The following is a 27777-nucleotide window of genomic DNA, read 5'->3' on the forward strand; positions in this document are numbered from 1 at the left end:
CAGTTCAGGCATAGCAAGAAACTGAGAAACTCAAATTACAAAAATTGGGCTAATTCTCTATGCACAGCAAAGAATCGCCACCGTTCCTGACGGACCAGTTGCAAAAAAGGCACGTGCAAAGTTCCAATTTTCTGTCGTTAAAGAAGTTTCAGGAGTCCTTGCTGGTGAGCACTCTAGGATAGCAATGTTGGTCAAGCCATAGTATGTTCCCAAGTCCAACTACGCTCCAGTAACAGCTGTTGACACCAAGTGTTCCTTCTCAGCATATAAGCTCATTCTCAGTGACAAGAGGCACAATTTTCAATCCAAAAATCTGGAAATGGTGCTTGTTCGCAATTGGTTCCACAGATTCTTAGGCTACGTTCCATGTTCTCCAAACAATTTCTTCATACATGGGCACTTCAAATGTACAGCAGTGTTGGGATGTCTTGCCGGAACAATTCAAATAATGTCTGTTGGGGCCGAACTTCGTACGTTCGCCGAATACCTTCATATTGTTACCCGCCCCGCGGCCGGCGTGCCCGCGCCAACACGGAAGCGGTAGTTCCGGTAGGTGGAACGAATACTGTCTGCTGGTCACAAAGGATGCAAGGACTCACGTCTCCCGAGGGGTTCAATTATGGTGCCTTACAGGAGACCATGGCCGAGCCGGGCTACAGGGACGGAAGGTACACTTGCGCCTTCGCTGTGACAGCCAAAGGCAGCGGCAATGGGGCTCTTCGATTTTCCACTTCTGGCTACCTGCGGGCAGCCAGAGCCAGCCAGAGCGCGCTCGTTTTTCTCGGGTTGCTCCGACCCCCCCACGGTGCACTTCCGGTTGGCGCTCGTTTTTCTCAGGTTGGACGGTTCTGGCGACCCGCGGGGAGCCCGAGGGTCGCCAGAACCTTCCAGGACAATTTAGTCGTGGAAGCTCTCTGGAAGGTTTCGGGCTAGCAGACGCCGAAAAGAGACGATACGCGCTCGCCGCCATCTTTGTGAGGACTCGACGGATTGCAATGCGGGCGCTTGCGGACTACACCTTTGCTTGTCCTTACGCTCGGGCCGCTCGGCGCCGTTCCGCCGTGCGAGATGGCGCGATTACGAGTGGCGGCGAGCATTTGGAGCTAATATGTTTATTGCTTTTCTTATGTGTCCCGTGAAGTTTCCTTCCGTGAACAACGCGGCGAACTGTCGCGTTCTAACCATTCTAACTGCGTCGTGCACATGTACCAAAAGTTATGTACACGTTCGTACGAACGCATGGAGACCCCTTTCGAGTTTATTTTTTCGTAGTAGTATTCGATTGTGGTGTTGTGTGTGCTTTATGTCCAGTTAGCTGAGACGATTGTGATCGATATATTTCGCTCCGTCGTACGTTTGTGTGCGTGAACCCCGTCAGAACTTAACTATTTCAACTAGGTCTTCGATGTTGATAAAATTCACAGATCGAATAAAAGCGATCGCGACGTTGTTTTTTGTGTGATGCTCGTTGGTCGCGAACGGCGTGCAAGCGTACTTCGATCTATGGGCCAGTACAGGAGGTATGGTATAATGTTATGCTACGACGCGTCGATGTGAAAAAACGAAGATGAATTCAGAAATGTATACATCCTTTTGTTGCTTATTTCATCGTCGGCTCTGTCTTTTTCCACCTCTTAGTAAGAATTCCATGCAGTATGTACGCGGTTATCACCTAGTAGCTCAAATAAAAGCTGAGCTAGTACATGAGATTTTTGGAGTGCCACTTAGGACTGGAAAAGAGGCTCAGGCAACATCTGCCAAAACGAGTCCAAGACGCGTCACACGGAAGTTTATTTTAGATATAACACGCACTCGTGGTACCCATACCGCCGCACGTCTCAAGTTATGACAAAACGCAAGCTGGTCAACGCGTGTGTGCGACGTAGTACGCGATAGATCCTCGAGCTCTATTGGGGAAACGATCACTTTCGCGAGATTTTCGCGTCGTGTTGTGCAGCGACTGTTACACGTACTAAGCACACGTCAGCTGGTTAAGCCGTTAGCGGCGCGGCAGCTCACCTTGCATCGCTTTCGTGGCGCCGTACGCCAGCTGGCTGTTTTGTTCGCGGACGGGGCGAGTTGCGCACGATTTTGCGAACGTACGTGATCGTATCCCAAATCCGTATGCTCGAGAATATCACTTCAGCTCTTCAGCAAACCTAGCCACATTTTTTCAAGCGGGCAATGCAGAAAAACCAACGCGCACGCGGCGCAAAGTTTCGTTTGCTGCCACGGCGGTAGCGTTTGTTTACGTTTAGGCTGGCTGTCCCAGCGTTCGATTTTGTAATCCTGGGGCAGCTTCGGGTTGTCTCGGGCTTCCCACACACGTGACCAAGACGCTGTTTCCTGTCCCGACCGGAACTAGCTGGCTGACCCTCTGGCTATCTCTGGCTGCCAGAAAGCTGCCAGACGTACGAAAATCGAAGAGCCCCAATGATGCACGGGCCTATTGTATTGACGACCCGTCAACGCCTGAGGCCGAACATTCTGGAAACCGGGGTGAAATGGAGCTGAGCGGCGGCGGCGAACCGACGAGCGGGCGAGAGGCGGTATTCCTGCGAGGAGGTGGCGAGGAGGAATCCGGGCCTGGTGCGTTCAGCGGCAGCCAACTGGGAGACAAGGAGAGAGTTACTCCTGCTTTCCGATTGGACTGTAAGAGTGTTTGAATGGGGAGACAGGGAATAAAAGCAGGGGTGCAGTGACAGGAAGGGGGAGAAGAGAAACGAATAAACGTCTCTATCCAGATGATGTCGGAGCGGTCGTTTCCTCAAGGTGCCAGCAGATGAAAAGTTCTCCTCTTCGGCTTCCTTGGCGGCAGCAGCAAATGTCGCGCAACCAGCGAGGCGAGTGGAAGAAACAAACAAGAAGAACCTAACTGGCGCAGTCGACAGGATCTGCATGGCTGAACTGAGGAGGACAGCGGGGAGCGACATCGGCCGAGACTGACGACAACCACCTTCAACTGACTACCGCGCTGCGGGATCAACGAAGCAAGGCTAGTCCACCGGATTCCGAGGAGGAAGAGCGCACCGCAAGGCTACTTCAGGCGGGTACCTCTTGATTTTCTGTTGGGCGCAGGCGATGACAAAGCATTACAACTTGCGAGACAGAGAAAGGGACAACTCGGAAATGAACGGGGACGGGGCAGGAAACTTGCAGGCGTTGGGAGTCGCCGACAGCGGCACGGGGGGTCATGGTAATGGCACGTCAGATACGGCGTCGGAACAGCAGCTAGCGCTGCTACAGCTTCAATTGAAAATTGCTGAGGCGGAAACGGAGAAGCAGCGCTTGATGCTGGAAAGCCAGCGGCTACGAGCCCGTGATCGGGCGGTGTCCAACGAGGGCGATGACAGCCTATCGCTCGGCGGAAGGTTGGAGGAAGACAGGCGACTAAAATTTGCAAGCTTGTTAAAGGGTGTACTGGCACCAATGCCGAACCAAGAGGCACTTGCGCCAATGTGGTTCGAGGACGTTGAGGCAACGCTCGAGTCGTATGAAGTTCCGAGCGAATGGTGGGCCGGGCTAGTTTTGCCACAGTTAAGCGAAAGGGCGCGTGGGCTGCTGTGCAGGCTGACAGCAGAGGAGCGAAAAGCTTACGTTAAGCTTAAGTCAAGCATTTTGGAGGGTCTCAGGCTTTCGGCGGCGGAGTACAAGAGGCTATTTGTGGGATCGAAAAAGGGAGAAAAGGAATCCTGGGATCAGTTCGCCGTGCGCCTTGAGAATTATTTCGACTATTATGTCCAAAGTTCAAAGGTAGGCACGTTCGAGGAACTCAAGCAGCTAGTGGTCGCGGATCGCTTGAAAGAATGTTTGAGCCCGGAAGCGAGAGCGCACGTCGTTTGTAATCAACAGGAGGCCTTTTTGCTACCCAGTGGTGTGGCTAGGCTCGCGGAGAGATTCGAGGAGAGTGAAAAGTTCAAGGCAGCACAAAAGAAGGCGAATGTCGAGGAGTGGCAAAAGAGAGCTAAAACATCTGTAGATACACCCACGGACGGAAAGTGGAAAAGGCGATGTTTTGAGTGCAAGGGAACCGACCACATTGCCAGGAATTGCCGCAATAAGGGCTTAGGTGCAAGGCAAGGCACTAGGCCAGCAGGACGACAACAAAACGGACCAGTGGTCGCGAGAGTGACGGCTTCTGCATTCGGGTTAGGAAAAGCAACGACAGACAGGTTGTCGCAGTGTAAAGAGCAGAAACAACCCTCACTGGAAACAGTAACGCTTAAGAGCTCGGGTCGGTCATTAAACGCCGTGGTAGACTCAGGAGCAGAAGTGAGCGTCATTAGAAAGGCAGTGGTACCTCAGTACAAGGGTACGGGTTCGCAGATAAAGTTGACGGGAGCGTTCGGGCAACAGGTGACCGCTGAGTTGGCTTACGTGCCGCTCATAGCTACTGAAGGAAGTCCTCACATGATGTCCGAGGCGGTGCAGTCTGCCGTGCTTTGTGCAATCACAGATAAGCTGCTAGACGGCACGGACGCGCTGATCACGCCCAACACACAACTTCTCGAGGAAAGGGTTAAACGTGACATAGTGTCAGACGAGTGTTCAGCAGTCGAGGAGACCGAAACCGTAGTAGAGCTGTCAGATGGGGCACGCGAGGAGCAACGGGCGATGGTGGGCGTCATAACCGCGGAGAGCAACAGCGAAGGTTCCGAGCCGGTCAAAAGCAAACGACAGGAGTTTCGTGAGGCTCAGGAAGCAGACCTGGCTTTGCGGGACGCTTGGGCGCAGGCAAAGGCCGGAACGCATGGTATGCTCGTTCAGGACGAGCTATTATATCATCAGGAACACCTCGCGGGTCGCACCTGCAAACAGCTAGTGCTACCATCGCACAGGCACAAAGAAGTGCTGAAAATGGCTCACGACTCACCATGGGCAGGTCATTTAGGAGGACAGAAAACACTACAACGGGTGAAAAGCTCATTTTACTGGCCGCAGATGCCGCGAGGCGTGAAGGAGTACGTAGGACGCGAGTGGGATAGGATGATTCCGTTTTTGTTATGGACATATCGTGAGGTTCCACACGTGACTACAGGGCGGTCACCGTTCGAGCTCATGTACGGGCGAGTGCCAAACAGTCCCCTATCCATTCTAAAAAGGACTTGGTCAGGAGACTGGGAAGTTCCGGAATCACTGGGTATGTCAGCAGCGGAATATCTTGCCAAGCCCCGAAGTAGGTTGAAAGAAGCGAGCGAAGGAGCCGCCCGTCAGAGTGAGGTCAGTCAGAAGGAGTATGTAGGACGCTATAACTTGAGGGCCACAGACAAACAGTTTGTCACAGGGGACCAAGTATTATGGCTCGAGAAGGAAGGAGAGGGGAAGCTAGTGGCAAAGTGGAAGGGACCGATGACTGTAGTCGGAAAACTGCGACCGTACAGTTATTTAGTTGAGCTCGATGACGGTTCACGCAGAACCATTCACGCGAACAAGCTTCGCTCATATCACACCCGAGTAACTGCAGTAGGAGTGATATTCGAGGGCGATCAGGAATTTCGAGAGGTTCCGGTCCCACCATGCGGGCTAGAGGCGCAGGCGACGCTGCAGCCTGATGAAATAGCACATCTGGAGCCCACAGAGAGAGTAATCAATGGTGTACTGGCTCCGCATAGACATTACGCTTGCGCTTACATTGACGATGTAGCGATATACTCTGAGAACTGGAACGAGCACCTGGAACATTTGGACAAGGTGCTTGCGTCACTGGCGAAGGCAGGGTTGACGCTAAACGTAAGCAAATGTCGGTTTGCACAACAAGAAGTGAAATTCTTGGGGCATATTGTGGGATCAGGCAGGCACGGGGCCGATCCAGAGAAGGTTCGGGCGATAAAGGACATCCCGGCTCCCGAAACGAAGGGACAACTTCGGAGTTTCTTAGGGCTAGCCAACTATTATAGGGACTACGTGCCCGAGTACTCCAAAGTCGTTATGCCTCTGACCAACCTAACTGGCCGACGTATTCCGCAGAAATTACCTTGGAATACAGAGGCGCAGGAAGCTTTTGACAAGGTGAAAAACTGTCTAGTGCAGGCGTCGGCGTTGCAAGCCCCAGATCCGAGGAAAGAATTTATCCTCACTACAGATGCATCCGATTACGCTGTTGGTGCATGCCTGGCACAGCAGGATCTGGAGGGTAAGGAGCGCCCTGTCGCTTTTCTGAGCAAGAAGCTTAGCCCGACTCAGACCCGATGGACCACCATAGAAAAGGAAGTTTATGCAATCATTTGGGCACTGGGGAAGTTGGACGCTTGGCTGTTTGGCGCTAAAATCAAGGTGATTACCGATCACAACCCACTCAAATTTCTGACTCTAACCACTCCGCAGAGCGCGAGGCTAACACGCTGGGCGTTGGCGTTACAGAAGTATAACCTGGAAATTGAACACAAAAAGGGGTGTCTAAACGCTAATGCTGACGCAATGTCGCGGTTGGTGACTCCTAACGATGATGCATAAAAGGGACAGCGAGTTAAGGGGGGGACATGCTTTGTCAGCGCGTGCGCTGGGCAGAGTCAATGGGGTACGAGTGACAGTGGTGCTTCACGTGTCGAGTCAGTGAACATGTGTGAATATGCGGTAGTGTGTGTGTCGCATGTCATAGATACAGTGCAACACAGTTGGAGGGGAGGTGTTGGGGCCGAACTTCGTACGTTCGCCGAATACCTTCATATTGCAAATCAGCTCTGCGGAATCCCGCAAGGTGGCGGAAGGGTTAAGAAAGGGAAAATAGACAACCACCCGTTTGTAGCACGATGCCACAAGGAAATCCAGACGGATTTCTCAGAAATAAAGCCTCTTAGTCGCCGAAAAATTCGTCCTGGTCCGGGGATCGAACCCGGGACCAACGCCTTTCCGGGGCGGTCGCTCTACCAATTGTGCTAACCAGGAAGCTAGCAATTGGCAGCGCAAGGGCGAATTCATTGACAACTTGTGGCATCGTGCTACAAACGGGTGGTTGTCTATTTTCCCTTTCTTAACCCTTCCGCCACCTTGCGGGATTCCGCAGAGCTGATTTGCAATATGTGTCCAGTTGCTTCGAGTTGTCGATGAATTCGCCCTCGCGCTGCCAATTGCTAGCTTCCTGGTTAGCTCAATTGGTAGAGCGACCGCCCAGGAAAGGCGTTGGTCCCGGGTTCGATCCCCGGACCAGGACGAATTTTTCGGCGACTAAGAGGCTTTATTTCTGAGAAATCCGTCTGGATTTCCTTGTGGCATCGTGCTACAAATGGGTGGTTGTCTATTTTCCCTTTCCATACCTTCATATTGTTACCCGCCCCGCGGCCGGCGTGCCCGCGCCAACACGGAAGCGGTAGTTCCGGTTGGTGGAACGAATACTGTCTGCTGGTCACAAAGGATGCAAGGACTCACGTCTCCCGAGGGGTTCAATTATGGTGCCTTACAGGAGACCGTGGCCGAGCCGGGCTACAGGGACGGAAGTTACACTTGCGCCTTCGCTGTGACAGCCAAAGGCAGCGGCAATGATGCACGGGCCTATTGTATTGACGACCCGTCAACGCCTGAGGCCGAACATTCTGGAAACCGGGGTGAAATGGAGCTGAGCGGCGGCGGCGAACCGACGAGCGGGCGAGAGGCGGTATTCCTGCGAGGAGGTGGCGAGGAGGAATCCGGGCCTGGTGCGTTCAGCGGCAGCCGACCAGGAGACAAGGAGAGAGTTACTCCTGCTTTCCGATTGGACTGTAAGAGTGTTTGAATGGGGAGACAGGGAATAAAAGCAGGGGTGCAGTGACAGGAAGGGGGAGAAGAGAAACGAATAAACGTCTCTATCCAGATGATGTCGGAGCGGTCGTTTCCTCAAGGTGCCAGCAGATGAAAAGTTCTCGTCTTCGGCTTCCTTGGCGGCAGCAGCAAATGTCGCGCAACCAGCGAGGCGAGTGGAAGAAACAAACAAGAAGAACCTAACTATGTCATAGTATATGAGACAATTGTAAGAATTGAGTCCTCGTGTAAGAACACGTTAATCTCTTAGCAAATCGTCATTTCTCTTGCATTTATCATTTGCCTGTTTTTGTTGCGTCTTAATTTAATTGCATCAGCCAGATATGAAGTAGAGCTTTTTCAATGATTCCCACAATGGCACATTTTAGTATTTCTTTTCATGCCTGCTTCTCCAGGAAGTGACAGTGGCCATTTAACATGAATGTGAGCAGTGTGCTTGTTGAATTTGTGGAGATAGGTTTAGCACAAAGCTTACCCTACGAGGCGACCGTGAAGGGACGCGACGTTCTCCACTGCCGCAGCGAACAAAGATGCTATGGCCGGGTTCGTCGACTCCGGCACGGCGCAGAAAAGGCACTCGAAGCAGGATGTCAACAAACAACACGGGTTTATTAACCCAAGATGCAGCACAGTACGACAGTCACAGGCTTGCAGGCCGTAAGGGGAACTCCGCAAGACCGATTGGAGTACGCTTGCCAGCGGCGCTACGACTATCACACAAAGGGCAGCAGTCGAGCACGCGAACGAGAAGCCGCCTGCTAGAGCAGCATGTCAACCTCTCGTGCCGGCCTGAGAGCATCTCCCGCGGGCAAGCCCGCGCGAGACAGAAGCGAGCTCAAGGGGGAAGGGGGTTGTCACTGGCGGCCAATGAGGAACGGCGTTGCGCAGTGACGTAAGCTAGCTTGGTGGCGTGAGCATGTCCAGGCATGCCCGGACGCGTGCCCGCGCGCCGGGAAGCCGACGCATGGCTCGCACCAGACAAAGAGGCCTGGCGCTGCCGCCGTGGTCGCCATACTGCCAATTAACGGCGGTCCCCGGCGCTCGAGCCGCGCGAGCCCAACACACGCGCTAGCTGGGGAACGAGGCGCCAAAGGGGAGGGCGCGCTCGATGCCCACAAATTAAAGGGACACTAAAGGCAAATAACAATTTATGTCAGAGTGAAAGCCCAATGTATGACAACTTCTAAAACGGCAATATTATCAACAGCAGTGCCCTACTTAGCGAGAAATTAAGCTAAATGTATCACATGATGAGCGCCACGAGTGGGACATTTTCGAAGTGATCCCGATGACGTAGGGAAGTCGGCCTACAATAAATCACTAGTAATCAAACTAGCAGCAGTAAAAAAAGAACATTCCGAGCATCAAAAGACGTAATAAAATGCTGTTTGTTCGTTTCCGCTTGATTCATGGAAAACAAAACCTCCGTGGCGTTGCCATGGGGAACGGCGCGCGTGGTTCAAAGGTTCCGTTTTCGCCGAACTGCATGTGCCTCGCCTGTCTCAGGGGTAGTTTCGGGATCGCGTACTGCCGTGCGTGTTTTGCGCGCTCGTGAACGTCGCTCTGACAGAAAGTTCGACAAAATGCCGCATGCGTGTGATATTGCCGGATGCCCGAATGGTGCACAACGCCAGTGCTGCAGCAAGGAAACCGGTGTGTCTTTTCACTGGGTGCCGCGGAATGAACCCTTACGCTCCAAGTGGCTTAGTGTCATGCCATTGCGCCAGTGTGCTAAACAGTCAAAACCTCTGCGTGTGTGCTCGTTGCACTTTCGTACTGAGGATTACGAGACCAACCGCAACTTGGTGACGGCTTTGAATGTGCCCATCCGAGCAAGTCTTTGCCGCAGCGCCGTTGTTGCTACTGTGGGTCCCGCTACTTCCGCTCGGCTGCTACTAGTGTCGGCGGCCGCGCAGTAAAAGCGGGCAACGTTGGGCACGGCAGCAGTGACGTATGAGAGTCGTATTTTCAGGCGGGAGATTTGAAGCGCGCTAACGCGATGCGGACCACTAAAAACGTGATTTTATTTCAAAATAAGCACTTCCTTGGCACAAAAGCAGCACTACGAGGTTTCTGGACCACTATTTCAACAATCAACGTCGACTTAATATTTGCCTTTAGTGTCCCTTTAAGCCAACTGATTGTCATTAGTCCAGCAGTCTTGTGAGACAATTGCAAGACTGTTGGAGCCTTCATGCCATAATAAACTTTTTTCCTTTTTTGCTGTTTTCCTATCAAAAATACCGGTCACTCAGGTTGTTGTTTGAACTTATTTGCATTTATGTAAAAATTTATTGCGCCTATACTTACGAGGTTGGAGGCCTAAAACGTTGTTTTGCCTGCTTATTTCTGGCGCTTAAAACATATTTCTTTATAGCCTAAAAATTTGGCCTCTATTATTCACAATGAACGGAAGTGTTTGTGTTCGCAGCCCAAAGATGCAAGCGACAGGGAACTGATGTCCCTCTCCCCCTCATTATGAAGAGATTTATTGGCAGTGCATTATGGTAGCCTTGTGATTCACGGGAGTGGAAGACCACTCCCCTGAATCACAGGCTTAGCGATCGAGAGGGCTGCATATGCCGTCGCCTGCGTACTACACGTGCGCACACCACTCTGCACACACTCAGCTAGCAAAAGTGCCAACCGCTGCATGGCGAAATCCACAGTGTTCTCTATAAACAGCCCAAAAACGCTTTACTGCCATTGGCGGCACCCCAAAACACAAGACAATGCCCGCCACAGGGGCGGAACGGAAGCAAAGGGCTTCTGCACGCGGACAGTACACGAAAGGGGTTGGCACCACAGCAACTCGAAGCAAGCAAAGGCTAGTGTTGACATGCCACTCGAAACAAGGTCCCTCACGGCTAAGCTGCACACTCTCGCAATCACCACGGGGCCTGGTCACGAGAGTTGGGGCCAATAACTGTACTTGTGGGCCTCTTGCAAGTGCAGCTTGGCATAGTACGACCATGCACGAGCGCTTTGGTTTCAGTGCACGAAAGCGAAACTAGCACAAGGTGACGGAGAAAGAACAGACCGGAGGGGAAACTCGGCTGCTTTCAGTGTCTCGCTGGGGAGCATTAGAGTTACTGTATATGCTACCTTTAGGTAGCAGAGTTGCGCCTCTGATAGAACTCGCCGCTCACGCCACCATTCGCCCAGCGCTTTCACATGCGCATAAAGCATCCATTTTAGGGAAAGCCAACTTCACGGCCGCGCGGGTGCTGGCGATCGCCGCGCCACCACCGCTGTATCAAGCCAAATCAAGCCGTCCGGCGAAGCGCAAGACGGTCCAGCTGAGTTCGGATTGTTTGTCATTGTTGTGGTGGTGTCTTCTGCTGTCCGTTTTTGCGAACGTCTGCGCGGCGCAATGCCCTGACTCAGTGTTACAAAGTTGTGACAATGACAGGATGCGGCGCTCACCAACTGCACGAACCGACAAGAGCACGGAAAGGCCTTCTTCTCGATTCCATGTGGCAAGTCTGTCTCCGTCGTCCGTCGCCGACTCAAGTGGCTGCTGCGCATGAGACGTCAGAAGCCGGCGATAACGAACAGGATATATATCGCTTCTCTCTCACTGGTCAAAGGTTGATTAAAAATCGAACGGGACAAAACGGTAAAAATATGCGCGAGTGACTGTGTGAAGGAAGCGATGTGTGTGAATATGAACCTTACAGGTCTATCAAAACAGCATGGTTCATTCCAAGCACTGTGGGAATCGAGCGCGCCCTCCCCTTTGGCGCCTCGTTCCCCAGCTAGCGCGTGTGTTGAGCTCGCGCGGCTCGAGCGCCGGGGACTGCCGTTAATTGGCAGTATGGCGAGCACGGCGGCAGCGCCACGCCTCTTTGTCTGGTGCGAGCCATGCGTCGGCTTCCCGGCGCGTGGGCACGCGTCCGGGCATGCCTGGACATGCTCACATGCTCACGCCACCAAGCTAGCTTACGTCACTGCGCAACGCCGTTCCTCATTGGCCGCCAGTGACAACCCCCTTCCCCCTTGAGCTCGCTTCTGTCTCGCGCGGGCTTGCCCGCGGGAGATGCTCTCAGGCCGGCACGAGAGGTTCACGCGCTGCTCTAGCAGGCGGCTTCTCGTTCGCGTGCTCGACTGCTGCCCTTTGTGTGATAGTCGTAGCGCCGCTGGCAAGCGTACTCCATCGGTCTTGCGGAGTTCCCTTTACGGCCTGCAAGCCCGTGACTGTCGTACTGCGCTGCATCTTGGGTTAATAAACCCGTGTTGTTTGTTGACATCCTGCCTCGAGTGCCTTTTCTGCGCCGTGCCGGAGCCGACGAACCGGGCCGTAGCGTGTTTGTTCGCTGCGGCAGTGGAGAACGTCGCGTCCCTTCACGGTCGCCTCGTAGGGTAAGCTTTGTGCTAAACCTATCTCCACAGCACTGTGCGGCATAAAAGTTTAAAGCATGACCGAGTGTTTATTATATGCCACATCTACCTAGACGTACGTGAAATTCTCGTGGGCTTGCGCTATTTGTAAAACACAGTGATAATTTTAGCACTTGTTTTCTCGAGCTATTCACTTAATCTTTTGAAGCACTGCATCAAAAACTACGTGAAACGAATAATTAGGCTGAATTTAATTGGTCCAGAATCGTGACCGTCGCACTTTTTCTAATTGCCATTTAAAACAAAAGTATTACTTGCGATAGTGTTCCATCTCCACTTGTTCCATCTCAAATTATTGTTTCTCCGAGCTTTCCATTCTTTTTTTTTTCTTCGAATCGAAAGTCACTGCGCCAGCGACGCGTTATGATCAAACGAGAAAGTACACGGAGCCGGTGGGCCGAGAGGACAGCAGCAACAGCAGCAGCCGCGTCGGCTCCTACATTCCAGAGAGGTGGCTTTCCTGCTTAGTGTGGCTACCACGGTGGGCAAGATGGCGGACCTATGCGCAACTCTGCTACCTAAAGGTAGCATATACAGTAACCCTAGGGAGCACGTCGTGAGAGCACCACCTACAGAACCACAGCCGAACTGCTGCACTGCAGCGGCAGACGTGGGAAGCGCGGAGCCCGCTCTTGTCGTCTGCTTGCACGCCACTGTTCGGTGCCTGAGCGCCGCCTTTGCATTAGGTCAGTGATATCAGAGTATCACTGGCTAAACACAACAGCCATCACTAAACGAGACGGCAAACGTTACGATGTGCTTTGGCTAAGCTAGCCGGAGGGCCATGGGAGAGAGATCAACTGACCGCAATGATTTCACGAAGCTGTTCGCTTCAAGAGTGGTTCACTTCTTTCACCTTCGCATGCTTCAGCAAACACGTGATGTTTGTTAAAATGCCGTACAATACTCGCTAATGACGAAAAAAATGCCGCGGAGCCTGCCTGCAGAAACGTGAATAAAAGAGTTTCTTACATATATATATATATATATATATATATATATATATATATATATATATATATATATATATATATATTTATGCCACAAAAAAAGCAATTCTCTAGTGTCCAAACTTTTCCCGCAAGTGTTTTGTTCGGGAACTTGGTGATAAGATTCTTCAATGTTGAGCTACAACAAACAAATGCGAAAAGCTGAGAGGCCCCCCTCGTCCTCGACGCAGCCTACCTGGAAGTTTGAAGCAGTCTGGAGACTGTCAGTATGTTCGCCGAGGACTTCCAACTCGTAAGAGTACTCTCAAAGTACTCTCCACCTTCGCTTGTTTGGCACTACCTTATCGGTAATTTCAGGAATCTTCCGACCGTCGTGCTTTTTATTTGCTTTTAATCGCGGTCAGAGTGTTGTTTTAATTGTCTTCATGTCTGTTCCTGACCAGACGGGTTTCCGTCCAAATATCGATTTCATCTTCCGACCGGTTCTTGGTTTTTTTTGCTGTGCATAAGTCGGCTGAAATTCCTAAAAAATGCAAGGTACCACCCCAAGGAGCCTCAAGAACTTCGGCTGGTCAAGGATGTCTGAGCTTAGCATTGTATTCCGCCTGTTGAGCATTCCACTGCGAAAATGCTTTTTCTAGACGTCGCTTGCTGTCAGTTCTCGATCCTCTCTTCCAATAGATCTCGCCCATTCTTGCACGCGTTCATGGTCAGTTGCAAAACATTTTCTGCACAGGACTTGTATCCACATTTGCATTTGTGGACAAACCATCTATGCCCCACTGTTGCTTATTAGCAAACTCTTACAAAGTCAATGCTCACTTCGTAGAGTAGAAGCACAGTAACTGACATACATACGAAGCATTGATTATCACTGCTCGAAGCGAGCGGCAGACATTGTTCTGCTGTTAGGTCGGTTCACGTCTGCCCAAACGTGCTCCAGAAATGTATGTTTTCTTTCCCAGCACAGTAGTTCTGTATCGCAATGATCGGCAATTTTTGATGGCTCATGATAATATCCAAGCACAGATGCTCGTCTTTCGTTATATCAAAGAACTTGCAAACCAATCACCAAGCTACACCATGTGTGACATTCAGGGTGTCTACCGAGTTGACTTTTCTAAATTCCCTGAGTTTTCCAGGTTTTCCCTGAGTGTTTTTGCTAAAATTCCCTGAGTGAAGCAGAACTTTGTTTTATGTCAAGATGGGTAGAGACCATGTCGCTCGGTGATGTCACTCTCTAATACGCACGTTAGAAAATAAAAACGACTTAATCCCATTTGAATAGTACATAGAACAGTTAAACCTCAATATAGCGAAGTTGGTAAAAGCGGCGACTCACTTCGTTATATCGAAACTTCGTTAAACTGAAATTCGACCTTTCATGCAAGGCATAGTTACTGAAGGATTAATCTTAAACTGAAGATGCCACAAGAATGTTCGACTAATATGGCTACATGAAAAAACGTTTTTTTTTTATTTTTTGCGTGAAAAAAAATCAATTTTGTTGAGCCTGAGGTGCAGCAATCACAGTTAGATGCCTTGCCAGAGTATCACATGTAAATACGAAACAAATGCGGGTTAAATGCACTGTGGAATTGCACTTGTTCTGCTGCTGCGGGTTGTTGTAAAATCCTTGCGCGTTGCCCAGAGCAATGCAACGCCTTTGCTACCATGTTGCCCAGCCGAACCATTTGCTCTCCACGAACGCAAAACATCGAAAACCATCCCACGTTAGAAAAAAAGAGTCACAGTTTCACCGCGAGAGCAAAATAGTAAATCCGATAGCAACAAAGAGGAATTTTATATGAATATAGGCTAGGAGCTCGCTCCTTTAGGAAACGCAGCCGCTGCACTAAGAGAAGTGCCCTATCTATGGTTCAGGGGCGGATTCAGGTATCTAATGGAGGGAGGGGGTGGGGGGTACAATGGCTGAAGCCCCCGCTCAGCAGTGCATTTTGGTGGGTCACGCATATTTACAACAGCCTGGAGGGAATTATGGCGGTGCCTAAGAAGCCCTCGTTGTAAATGTGCATAGGGAAGCAGGAAAAGGTAGAGCGATGAGAGAGGTAGAGAGCAGGGACAAGATTCTCTTTACCCCTTTCGGGCAGTGGCAGGTGAAGCAACCTGAAAAAGGGGGCAAACTCAACAGGCAGCCTGACAAAGGAGGTGGGCGACAGGCACTGAAGGGAGGGGGCGGGGACTGGCTTAAGGGGAGGGGGTATCGCCGATACGCCCCCGCACCCTTTGGATCCGCCACTGCTATGGCTTCAACGGAAGTTTTGCAATTAGAGCACAACACCTACAAAGGTATGTGCCGTCTGCTGATCCCCACTAAAGATACCGCGGCGCACGCGACCACGCCCGCTGGTACAAAGTACGCACTTCCTGTCGGACTCACGCAGCCCCCCCCCCCCCCACCTCCCCAACCCGCCGGCTCCTATCTGTGCCCATCGCGCGAACGAGACGGTCGGCTCGTTTCATCTCTGCTTAAGCCCCATTCGTCGGCAGCGCCCGCGCGCTTTCACTCGCGCATGGAGTATACGACGCGCGGGGTGATGTAATCGCGATTTGGACTTGATAAGGAAGATCATGGCGAAGGCAAAAAATTCGCGACGGAGTGTCTATATAATTGCTATCGCAAAAAAAGCAATATAGCTGCGGGCTAAGATCGCATGAAAGCACGGCAACAGCCTGAATTACGGCACATCCGATTATGGTGGAAACGTTACTGTTTTCCGACATCGCGCGCCGAATCGAGCAAATGGGACCCGTGCTGGTGTCGCGAATTTCGGTCGCTGCTATGCCTTGGCTCTGAAAACTTTTGTAATTCGGCTTTGTAGCAAACATGCACGTGGTGTGGCTGGTAATTGCGAGCTGCAGCCCACAAAAATATCGGTCGACTGCCTAAAACTTGTTTCAGCAGTGCCCTCATCGGGAAAAAAAAGAAAGAAAAAAAGCTTTCACTTGCTGTGAATGGGCCCGTTAATCACGCTGGCTCTCACCTGGAAATTTATTCTATTCTTCAAGGAGTCCTCAATAGCATCTTTGAAGCTCGGGATCAGAGCGAGCGAGCTCTCCGATAACAGCCAACAAGCGTCGTCTTTTTTCTCGCCGATCGCGATGGCTTGCCAGATACCAGCCTTGTCGAAGACATCCGCTTCCTGAACGATCGCGATCGCTTGCAAGATAACTCAAGCTCGTTACATCTACTGCTACCGCTTCTACAACTAATCATGCTTGTTACTTGACACGCGGCGATCACAAAAACACCATATCGGGCGCTAACGCACAGCACGCGCGAGAAAGATTACAGAACTACACCGCGTACTCACAGAACACCCTGACAACATTGCGCGATACGATGTGCCGTGGTTCATGGTTCCCGCATGCCACGATTAGCCTGATTCTCTCCCACTTCAAAGGTCTGAAGGCGATGACAGCATCGAGGTTCGCCACCTCCCCGCAGCCGCAGCGGCCGTTTGATTTGAAAAATGCGTTCACAAAATATCGAGCCAGCGCTACCACGACTCTCGGTGCCTTTCAATAAAGTTACTGTGGATTTTCCCTGATGGGAGCACAATTTCCCTGAGTTTTCCCTGAGAATTTCCAGACTACCCAAAATCCCTGAGAATTCCCGGTTTTCCCGGTTTTCCCGGTTGGTAGACACCCTGGACATTAGACATGCACCTGGCTACGATTGCAGATCATCTGCTTTTTGAAGTTTGCCACTTTCTTCCTTTCATTGTCGTCTGAAAAGCGTCTGATGCAAAATATAAATAATAAAAAAGATTAGCACTAAGATGCTCTACATGCACTTTGTTTCCTTAGGGCAAACCACTCTGGCAAAAAACTTTTTTGCCGGCACACGACAACGTAGCGCAAGCGGCCAGCAGCAGATCACGCCCGGAGACTGCGGGCACGCGCACTCTCCTTTTGTGGATGAAAGCACGTAGTTCCTTGCATCGCCGCAAGGCGTGCTGCACGCACGTTCGCTAATCTCCTCTCCCAGGTTGATCCTATCGCGGCACATGCTTGCGCTGACACTGGCCCGGAGTGCCCCCTCCTATCTTTCTTGCTCCGTGCACAAGGTATACGCGCCTACTGTGGGTGCCAAAGCACCGTCAACAGGCTGCAGTGCGAACGATTCCCAAAGCAGCCGGGGAGGAAAACTGAACCTTACCCTGCACTTTGCGGGGAGAGAGAGCCCCTCGCCCACATCAATTCTCGTGGCTCCAAGATCGTGCGCAGTGCCACCATGAGACGTGCATGGTGGTCGTCAAAGGTGAAACGAGAGAGGGAAAGGATCAGCAGAAAAGGAAAAATGTCCTTGCAGAGGCGTTGGTGCACCTCGATCCCCACAGCAGCAGTATTCCTTCAAGGATATCATGAGTAGAACGGCAAGGAAGCCGAGAAACACCAGCAGAGTGACCGGTGATGCTGCTGGAAGGAGGCCTTCTTCAAAGCTATTCTCAAGAGCCACTTTTACAATGCACGAATGTAACCTCTATAAAGAATTCGAGTTTTGACGTGTTGGTACTCCATTTCACCTTTTAAGATGCAAAAATACACAGGGACAGTACAAAGTAGACAAAGTGATCAATCTTCAAAACTGTGCTTGTACATTTTTGTGTCCCCATTGAAAGGGTAAATATTGCCACACGCGCTTACTTTTTTTTTTTGTGAGAGTGGGCTTCAGCCACAAGAAAAACCAGCGCTGAGCACAGGCCATGCAGCAATGTTTGGGAAACTTGGAGACGACCGGTCGAGTCTGCTGTGGAGCCAAGGCACGAGCACCAGCCACTCAGGTCCAAAAGACGACATGTCCTACCGTCTATCAGTTTCTCGTGACCAACGATATCGTTATGCTTTGAGTGTTACTTCTTTTGCTGGGCACAAGTTCGCCCATTAGACAGTTAATCCTTTTCGGTTTGATTTCTGCATACTTCATTGTCACGGTCACGTGACCACATCCTAGAAATGCGCAATAATTGGATGACAATAACGATGCGACAGGACAAACACGCCCTCTTGAGCTCACAGAATGAAAATCAGTTTAGAAGGAATGCTTGGGCTGGATTTTCAATTGATGCAAGAAACAAGATGCTCTCCTGCTCTGTCTACACAAGAGGGCTCAGTCAATCGCATGCAATCCTGTTTTATCAACTTTGGCTTTGCAATAAATGCCAAACACATGACTTACCTCATTGTAGACAACTTCAACTGGTTCTGCATACACCATCATGCTGTAATCAGTCTTTATGTCCAGCGGGTTCTGCTCAAAGTCCAGTGCAAATACGTGCTGTGGGGCTATCTCTGCAAGGACACAACAGCTGGTCTCAGCAGATATTATGAACATGTGGAACAGCACAATGCATTGCTGCTACACTCCCAACAAACCTCTGGCTATTTAAACAAATAAAAGAAACAATGAACGAGTACCTCATTACATTTTATTTCTTTGTGATAATGCATACCTGTTTCATGTTCGCAACAAAGACTGCTCATGACAAATACTAGTTGAAATATAAGAGACAGTAGGATTGGGCGTGTTGGTATAACATGACAAAGAGTGCTTAACAGCGCAAACGACCGGAGGGAATAGAAGAGACGAGACAGAGCGCTGAACTGCCAACAATTTATTTCTTGCGAAGCTCTTCGCTTTTATACAGTCACCAGTTGCACTAGTCATGCGCGAAACACAATGGTAATGCATAAGTACATCACACCGACAAGCGAAGGAACAACTTTTCTTTATCGGTGAGCGCGACAGAAGGGGTGCTAACACAAGCATCTTTCAATGCGCATATCTTTTCTGCCTCTATGATCTCGCGTGTGGTGCGATCCCTGCATGTAGCAACAATAGTACACTCTGAAAATATTGGCCGGCAGCCACACGTGCTGCAGTGAACGGACAGCCATCCTTGTTTATAATGATTCACATTGTACATATGTTCCTTCAGCCTCTCATTTATACAACGACCTGTTTGACCGACGTAATATCTTCCACACGATAACTGCAGCTGATACACCACATTACAGATACAATCTCTAAATTTATTTGCACGTTTAGTAGTGCAACCAAGGGTGGGTCTGGACGGAGGAACGGACAGCTTGCCACCTTCACATTAACTCGCTGTGCCACTTTCTTAAGATTGTGCGCTATCTTGTGCATATGAGGAACCACGGCGAAAGCCTGTCTAGCAGTGACAGGTTGGACTACGTTATCGTTTCCTTTGGCCTGAAGTTCACGCAGCAGGCCTTCGGCAACGGAAACTTGCACGTGGTCAGGGTATCCAGCTGACGTCAGCCTTGAAGATTGCTCAACAAAGCTTTCGGTAATCTTGTGCACACAGGATTTTTGCAAGGCATTCATGAAACAAGATTTTGCGATACCTCGCTTAACTAATTTAGAATGCGCGGAATGAAATGGCAAAACAGGCTTATTTCCACGCGGTTGATACATCCAGCAAGTGCGGCCATTATTCAGGAATAGCTTACAGTCAAGGAACCTGATTTCACAATTCTCAGAAAGTTCATGAGTAAGCTCAAAATGTTTGAAACCACTCCGCATCAGGTCTAAAACTGCAAGAGCGTCATTCTTATATGATGCAACATCGGTGTCCATAAAAATTAAAAAATCATCTACGTATCTGAAAACGTTAGTCGAGTTAGGCCGTCAAGTCAGATTGAAGAAGTTCCTCACATGAAGAACCCATCGCAGCTTTAAGATATAGAAAAGGCGGGCTCTAGTAATTATTGTGGCGTAATAAAATCAAACCAAATCCAATGGCAAAACCGAAACCAAACCACCGATGAGTGCAACAAGCAGACGACCAGAATGACGTTCAAGACAACAGTTACAGAGGTGTAGTTCTTCTACATTCATTAACATATGTGTGCCATGCATGCTATAATTGCAAATGCAGCCCACACACCCACACAACAAAGTCGGCTAATGGTTGATGTAACGACACTCACTCATCCTGGACGTCTCAGAAGGCTATGGCAGTTGCACTATTCCACATTTCAGTTTTAGTTTCGCTGCTGCATATGGTTGAATTTCATTACTTCATAACTATTACTAGAGGCCGCTTTTTTGAAATCTCAAAGCTACATTGGGTTCTTCGCAATTACTTCTTCTATAGCTGCAGGCATCCTAAGATGGTTAAAGACATCATTTGGGGCAGTTATTAAGAAAGTTAATTAATTTAACTTTCTTAATTACTGCCCCAAATGATGTCTAGGATGCCTGCAGCTAGAGAAGAAGTAATTGTGAAGGCATCCAACATATATTGCATTTCCCTTATTTCTGAGGATTTTCGGACACATTTCTAGACACAACCTGTAAATTATGGAGAGTTTAAAAGAGCCTGGCTGAGTACAAATCAAGTCACTCTGAGCGAGTTTTAACAGGCGGTTGAAATGCATTTAATCAAGTCTGCTGCATGCGTGTAAGAAGGCCCTCAGAAGTCGCATTTCCACTACGAAACTAAATTGAAATTTTACGGAAGCTCTGCGCAAGAACACAGTAGTACTCAAAGCACTTTTCTCTTTCTTTTGGTGCACTTACTGGGCAATACGAAAAATACTTGAGCCAGAGAAGTTGCACAAGTGTTACTTCAAAAACCTGATTTTCTTGGGGAAACATTTGTGCAAAAGACATCTTGCAAAAAACGACCATAATGGGTTGCTATTTGTTCTCTTTTAACTGTATTGTAGTAATTATGATGCAAATGTGAAGAAAATAAAGTGGATGAAAAAGACAACTTGCCGCCAGCAGGGACTGAATCTGCAACACAATGCTCTTCCAACTGAAACTATGGCAGCCATCCACATTATCGGATATTTCTGGGCATGCAAACCAACGACTGACAGCCCTTAAATTCTCTTCGTTTATTCATTCATAGCGAAGGTCTCGTTCCTGCAGAATTGATGCTGTTGTATGCCAGGGCTTATTGGTCAGCTCGTGAAGGAAATTATTGCAGCTTTGCACCAGTGGTGCAAAGCCTGAAGGAAGAGCACGCAGCTGGGTGACCCTTGCGTGTTTTTTTATTTCTTCTGCTTCTTGTAACTCTTTCTTTGCATCTGCTTCTTTCTATTCCTTCCCCTCTTTCTCTATTTCTCTTTCTTGCTCTTTTTATTGCGATAGCAATTAGTATATATGGACAGTCTCGGCTGGTTTTTGCCGTCCCCGTCGCCACCGTTATGCACAGTATATGTATAACTATGTATATATATATATATATAAAAGTCCCAAAGAAAAATAAATCAGAAAAATGCTTCCAAAGCGCGGAATTGAACCAGCAACCTCTCGCTCCGCAGCGCGTGGCGCTAGCCGTTACGCCACAAAGAGCATATCCTTCAGGTAGCTAACAGCGAGCGTTATATACACACCTTTTACCACTGGCAGGACTCAGAGACGGCAGGCGCTTATAAGCATTACTTCATTACCAGCGAGATGGCACGAGGAGCGCAACGGGCGTAGGGAGCCTTCATGTGCGCGCCTCCGTGCGTCTGATGGAAGCACGGAGGGGCGCACATGAAGGCTTCCTAAACGGGCGCATTTAAAAGTCGTCGGCCAGCTTGCTTGCTTCTTCTAATATTTGCGCAGGGAGAACCTTGCCCTTCCGCTGCCTACTCGGGTGGTATACTTGCGGACAACTTTTCTTGGCAATGAAGGGAAAGCTACGGAGCGGAGCGTCTGCACACGTAGTGCTACACGAAGTAGTCCGGTTTGGCAGGCGTCTCGTAACGCCTTGGAAAGTCATGGCTAGCGCTGCATTTCGACACTAACGCTGCTTAGCGTCTAAGGTACGGGTAAAAGACACGACTTTTTCACGCACGCAAAAACGCAAAGTGACAATGTATAAAGTAAAAGAAATACATATATCTCGCTTGTGAGCACTGCGTTCCATCTCAAAAAGCTACATGTAGAAAATGAAGGAGTATTCTATATATCTAACGGAGAAAATACGGACGCACTTGTGGGACTACATTCATTAGTGGTAGGATACGTGCATTGTGGCTCTGTAGCCTTTGCTTCATTGCCAAGAAAAGTTGTCCGCGAGTATAGTTGCTGCCGGGGCGCAGTTGTTTATGCAGCGTAGCAGTGCGTCCATCACGGGCCGCTTTTCTTGCTATCGCATTCATTGCTTTGCCCTAGTGGCGAAACTGTGACTTTTTATTTCTCTTTCTTGTTTCTTTCTCTCTCTCTGCTTCTCTCTCCTTTTTCTTTGTTTCTCTCTTTGCGTCCTGTTCTGTTTTTTCCATCTCTTGTTCATGTCTGTTTTGTTCTTTCTACCTTTGTATGTTTTTATTTATTTCTCTCTATTTTTTTCTATCACTTTCTCACTATTCTCTTCAACTCTTTCTCTCTCTCTCATTCACTTCACCGAGCACAGTTTTCGTTTAAGGCTCGCACCTGCTGTACTCGGTAGTGGGGCTTTCCCAATTCCTGTGGCACAGACCCACCTGAGAAGTTCTTAACGACGGAGCACAAGTTACCGAGAGCATAAAGAGTTGAAATATTAGCGCAGCTGGCACTAAGTGGTGCACAGTGGAGCTTAAACTTAGCTGCTCATGGCTTGGCTAGGCTTCTACCCTCTCACCTCTCTCTTTCCCACCCTTTGCTCTCTCCTTTTTCTATTGTCTTTCAGTCTCTTCCTCTCTCTGTAAATTTTGCTCTCGATTTTTGTCTATTTTTCTCTCTTCTTATGTCTCTCTCTCTGCAGTCGTTCCCTTGCCTTCTATCTTTCTATTCTCGTTCTTTCTCTCTCTCTGTGCTCATTCTCCCCTCCTCCTTTCCCTCACTTCCCTTTCCCACCCCCTTGCTATACCATACTGTACAGCCAGAAATTTTATTCGGGAGGGGTTCAACCACGCTTTATGTATGTTTGTGCGTGCATCTGTATGTGTGCGTGTATATATATGCAAGCAAAATTGAAAAAATTCGGGGGGGGGGGGAGTTGAAACCCCCCCCTGGCTACACCCTTGATACTGTATAAGGCTATTCTATGCTCTGCGATCGTACCTCAATAGCGGAATGGTTAAGACGCTCGCCTTCAGATCGTGTGTACGCAGGGTTGAATCTCGCCTCGGCAAGAAATATTTCGCTGAAGAATTTCTCTCTCTCTCTCTTTCTCTCGCCCATCAGAGTTATTGCATCCACACGTCCGAGAAATCAGCACATGTGTTCTGGCAGTGAAGCAGCAAATGAAGACGACAACGACGATGAAGAAGAGAACGAAGAGAGCACATGCCGGCTCATGATGATGATAATTCTATTCGCTCTCTAACGATCTGCTTAAACAGCTGCGTTGTTAAAAAAAGATATCACATACTATGGACGCCGGCTGGCCAAAAATGTGTGTTCCACACTCGCCGTCAGGGCTTCGAGTAGGCGGCGCCGACTCCCAGGTTTGCATGCACACTGATGCTACCGAGGACTTTTGATATGGAGCAATGTTCAAAGCAGCAAAAGTTTCATTTTCGAGCACTTTGCAGCAGCAAGAATTTCCAATTGTAGCACTTTGGAGCAAGTAATTTTGCATCTGGGAGCACTTTGGAGCAGCTAATTTCACATGTTGGAGTACACTGGAGAAACAAGTTGCACTTAAGTTCAAGCACCTTAACCCCTTGAGGGTTTTCGCCATACATGTATGGCAGAAGCTTCCTGGTACCAAGGAGTTTTCGCCGTACATGTACGGCATAGCGTTTATTTTTAAAACGCGCGCCTTTTTCGATCATTTCTCTTGCTTGGCCTGTGCTGCCACACTTCGGGTTTACGTGGAATTTTTTTTCATGCGCCGATGTCTCTCCGTTGTATTTCTTTTTTGCTTCCCAAAATGGCGCGCTGGCTCTCGTTTGCCCATCCGAGCGCGTTCGCGGTGCAGCTGGCTTAAAGTGCACGCCTTTTTCGATTATTTCTCTTGCTTTGCATGTGCTGCCATGCTTTGGGAATATGTAGAATTTTTTTCGTGCGCCGATGTCTCTTCGTTGTTGCTTTTTTTATGCTTTGCAAAACGGCGCGCCGCACGCCGGCTACCAGTTGCGCAACCGAGCGCGCCCGCGGCGCGGTTGGTTTCAAACGCACCTTTTTCGATCATTTCTCTTGCTTGGAATGTGCTGCCACGCTACGGTTGGATGGATGGATGAACAACTTTATTTTAGTCCTTCGGTACGCGCGATTAGCGCGCAGCGGGCCGCTTCGGGAATACATGGAATTTTTTATTGCGCCGATTGTCTCTCCGTCTTTTTGTTTTTTCTTTTTTGCTTTCCAAAGAGGCGCGGCGGCTTTCAATTGCGCATCAAAACGCACGCACGCGGTCCGGCAGGTTTCGGTTTCGTCCTTCGGGTGGTTTTCGCTTCTTGCGCTCGCAAAGCTGATGGCTGTTTGGTTTCTAATCTCTGAAAGGGTGACCGCTTGTTACTCTCTCGTTTATTGCTTCCCGGGGCACGAGTACATCTGCTTCCGTGCAGCGCTGAAGTTACACAAACGACGCCGCCATAATTGCGTTTCCTGTTTTGGGGTCTCAGAAAATCTAACTGCGCCTTGTTGGCGATAAGACGAAGGATTACTGTAGCTTTTTCACTCGTTTTGCTTTCCGGACGGGCGCACAACCATAGAGTTTTTTTCCGTGCGCTCACTGACGCAGTTCGCACGCTATGGAAGCGCGCGCCCGTTGCTCTGCTGCCGGTGAGTCGCGCAGCGATTCTACCGATGCGGACTATTCCCCAAGTTGCGAATAAGAATCTGATTCATTGGATTTCAGTTTGTCAGATGACAATTTTTTTACGTGTTCAGACTCCGATGACAATCAAGGAGCGATATCTGAAAAGCGTGCGCGGTGAGCCATGCTTCATAGACTATCACACGCTGAAAAGTTTTTGTGTTAGAGCACTAACATTTTTTACCGGAAAAGTACTCTGGTGCGCTTATTTTTGTATGTCTGTGAGCTGTGTTTAATACAATGCAGAATTTTTATCTATAAGAAACTGTTAAGTTTCTTTTCTTTAGGATTTTCCTTGATTTTACTACGAATAAATCATGTGTATGTAACAACAAAAATGATTTTTTTGTCACATTACGGTCACGAAAAATAATTTTAGACAATCTTTTTCTGAAATAGAATCGTCTGAAGAATTTATTTCAGCAATAAAAAAATTACACATTTTTGGACTGGATTTCGCGAAAAAATTCGACCCTCAAAGGGTTAATAATTATTGTGGGGCTCTTATGCAGAGCTAAAAATATTTAGATTCATTGCGAATCTCAGTGCGAAATTTCAAAAGCACTCCCTATTTCACTCGATATTGCAAAGATAAGAGCATCATGCAGTCAAGTGTTCTGGAATAACCTCTTCAGCGATTATTTTCGACACCAGCAAATAAACAGAGCACTAGATCAATCAAATTATATTTTATGAAATAACCCTCTAAATACGTCTATGTGGTTATCAGCAGGAATGGTAGACAAACGCGGTGACGTCCAACAGTGCCCCAATGCTAAAGAGTTACACTGTCCCTAATGCATTCCCGTAAGACAACTCCAAGGCAAAAGCCCGGTACTTTTTCTTCTCGGTCGATTGTACTGCTGGGCGCAACAGGACATCACTTGGCTAGCCTCAGAAAGCGAACCTCCTGCGACACTCCCTTCCCTCTCTCTGAGGCCACTCTGTGCTCTAGCAGGAGCATTCTCGCAGTGCTTCCGTTTGCGCATGCGCTGGGTTGCCTGGAAGATCCGCTTCCAGCCGTGAAAGTGTCCCGTCCAACTGCGTGGTAGAACAGGCTCCTTTCACCGCGAAGCTGTACACGGCTATGCCAACAGGCCCCTAGTGCCCTCTAGGGAGCAGTGCAAAAAACATCTCACAGGGTCCCTTTTGCATTCGCCGTATAACAATTAAATTTATTGGTATTGCATTCACTGCTTTGCAAACTGTCATCTTTTTTTTAACCGTCAGCTATTGACCCTGGAAAGCGAGGGGTGGACGTGTAACATGGCATAGCCGCTTAACAGTGGGCCTTCCGACGCCACGGCCATCAGCAACGGGCCCGGTACTGAAAGCTGCGCATATTAAAACCGAATTGCGGCTGCTCCGGCCAGGAGGCATGCTTTTATTAATGAGATGACATTTTTAAAAAAGCAAGCAAGAAATTCGAATAGGGACGCTAGCACTCACGAGCTCGAAAGGGCAGAACCTGTCAGTGGATATTTACCGCAAGAGCGATTACAAATCCGGATGTGCTGGTGGAAGGAATTATGAAAAAGCTCTTCTGGATGTTCCATATATCTTTTGCAAGCATTGGCAGGTTTCATTCTGTGATGTCCCGAAACATAAGGGAGGCATTTTAGCGGCATGCGTGTAGTTATTACTGAACACTGCTTTAATTACGCTTGACGCAAGCTACCAGCAACATTTATGGAACAGACGCCAATGAATCGCCGCCATACTTTATCATTACCGATGGGCCTAGACGTAACGAGCCTCTGCAGAGAATGCGCTTTGCCGTCGAGCCAACTTGCACAACAGAAGCTGCGTCGGCACCGTACATGGCATCGTGGCTTACTCGGTTGGCATGCGTGAGCGCTGTTTATTCAGCGGAATAATTATTGGTCCATGGTTGTAGCTATGGCGGCCCCACGATCAAGCTGTATGCATATGTTTTCACGCACTGGCGGTGTGATTGCCGGTGATAGACGTCCCCAAAGCCGAGCCTCTGGCGGAGTTTGGCACAATTTCCGTCAATATTATCAGGATGGCGCAGTAAATCCAATTTGGCGCAGGAGTGGAATTACTGCATGCATAAAAATTCTCGATAATGTGAATGAAAGAACGACCATAGCTATATTGGTAGAGCATCGAGGCTCAGTCCCTTCGTGTCATAATTACTACACTACAGTGAAAAGGGTACGAATAGCGTCCCCTATACCTTTTGGCTTCATTGTCACTAAGGTCGTGTGAAACAAAGAAATGAGCGCTTAAATTCCATGTTTTTATTCTTGGAAACAAGAGTGTTTCGCACACAGCTGGCCGTTGGTGATGAAAGTGACAACAGTTGTCTGTCACTTGACTGTTGCAGCATGGCTGACAATGGGTGGTCTGCGAATGTAGTTTGGCTAGTCTTTCACAAGACAGCGCATGCTCAATCTGGAAGGCTGCATGCTGAATACGGGAGGAGCATCACATCAGACAGCATGGACAACAAAATTAGCCCCACCAAGGAGGTTTAAAAAGAATTGCTGCTGTGGAAATTATGCCTCAACAGTGAGGCAATGCCCCCTAAAAGATAGCGGCCACAGAGGCTACCCTAGTAGAGCCACGGTAAAATGTCAGCAAAGGAAAGAGAGCACATTCGTCCCATGCCTCACCATGCTAACAGGCAAACGTGTGTCTTTGTGTTACAGGTTTGAAGAAGGCTGAAAACATTTTATTGGAGATCGAGTCATCAATACAAATCTCAATACGGTTGGGAATGAGATCTTCAGCTTTATAATTAACCTAGCATTTACAACAACAGGATCTCTAAGCAGGCGCCACCAGAAATGAGCATGCTGCTGAAATTAATGAGGGGCAAATTCTGGCTTCACTCTTTCCGCTTTGCAAGAGCTTCTGCTCCAGAAATTTCTTCTTTTGTCCCTATGAACAGGACAGAGGTAGTTCTGCCGAGATCACAAGTGTGAGCTGTATGA

General features: G+C 49.1%; 1 protein-coding gene and 1 non-coding gene across 2 annotated transcripts in view; one reads left to right on the forward strand and one right to left on the reverse strand.

Moving 5' to 3' along the window:
• LOC119397704 (intermembrane lipid transfer protein VPS13A) overlaps positions 1–27777 on the reverse strand; it is a 1038245-nt gene that overhangs the window by 927621 nt on the left and 82847 nt on the right. The window contains exon 14 of the mRNA XM_037665124.2: positions 18289–18401. Within this exon, the coding sequence (XP_037521052.1) occupies positions 18289–18401 (113 nt within the window). The remainder of the gene's footprint in view (positions 1–18288; positions 18402–27777) is intronic.
• On the forward strand, positions 7077–7150 carry Trnas-gga (transfer RNA serine (anticodon GGA)). Its single transcript has one exon. It is a non-coding gene; the product is annotated as a tRNA-Ser (tRNA).

The sequence above is a fragment of the Rhipicephalus sanguineus genome, chromosome 6 (genome assembly GCF_013339695.2).
Source record: "Rhipicephalus sanguineus isolate Rsan-2018 chromosome 6, BIME_Rsan_1.4, whole genome shotgun sequence".
NCBI lineage: Eukaryota > Metazoa > Arthropoda > Arachnida > Ixodida > Ixodidae > Rhipicephalus > Rhipicephalus sanguineus.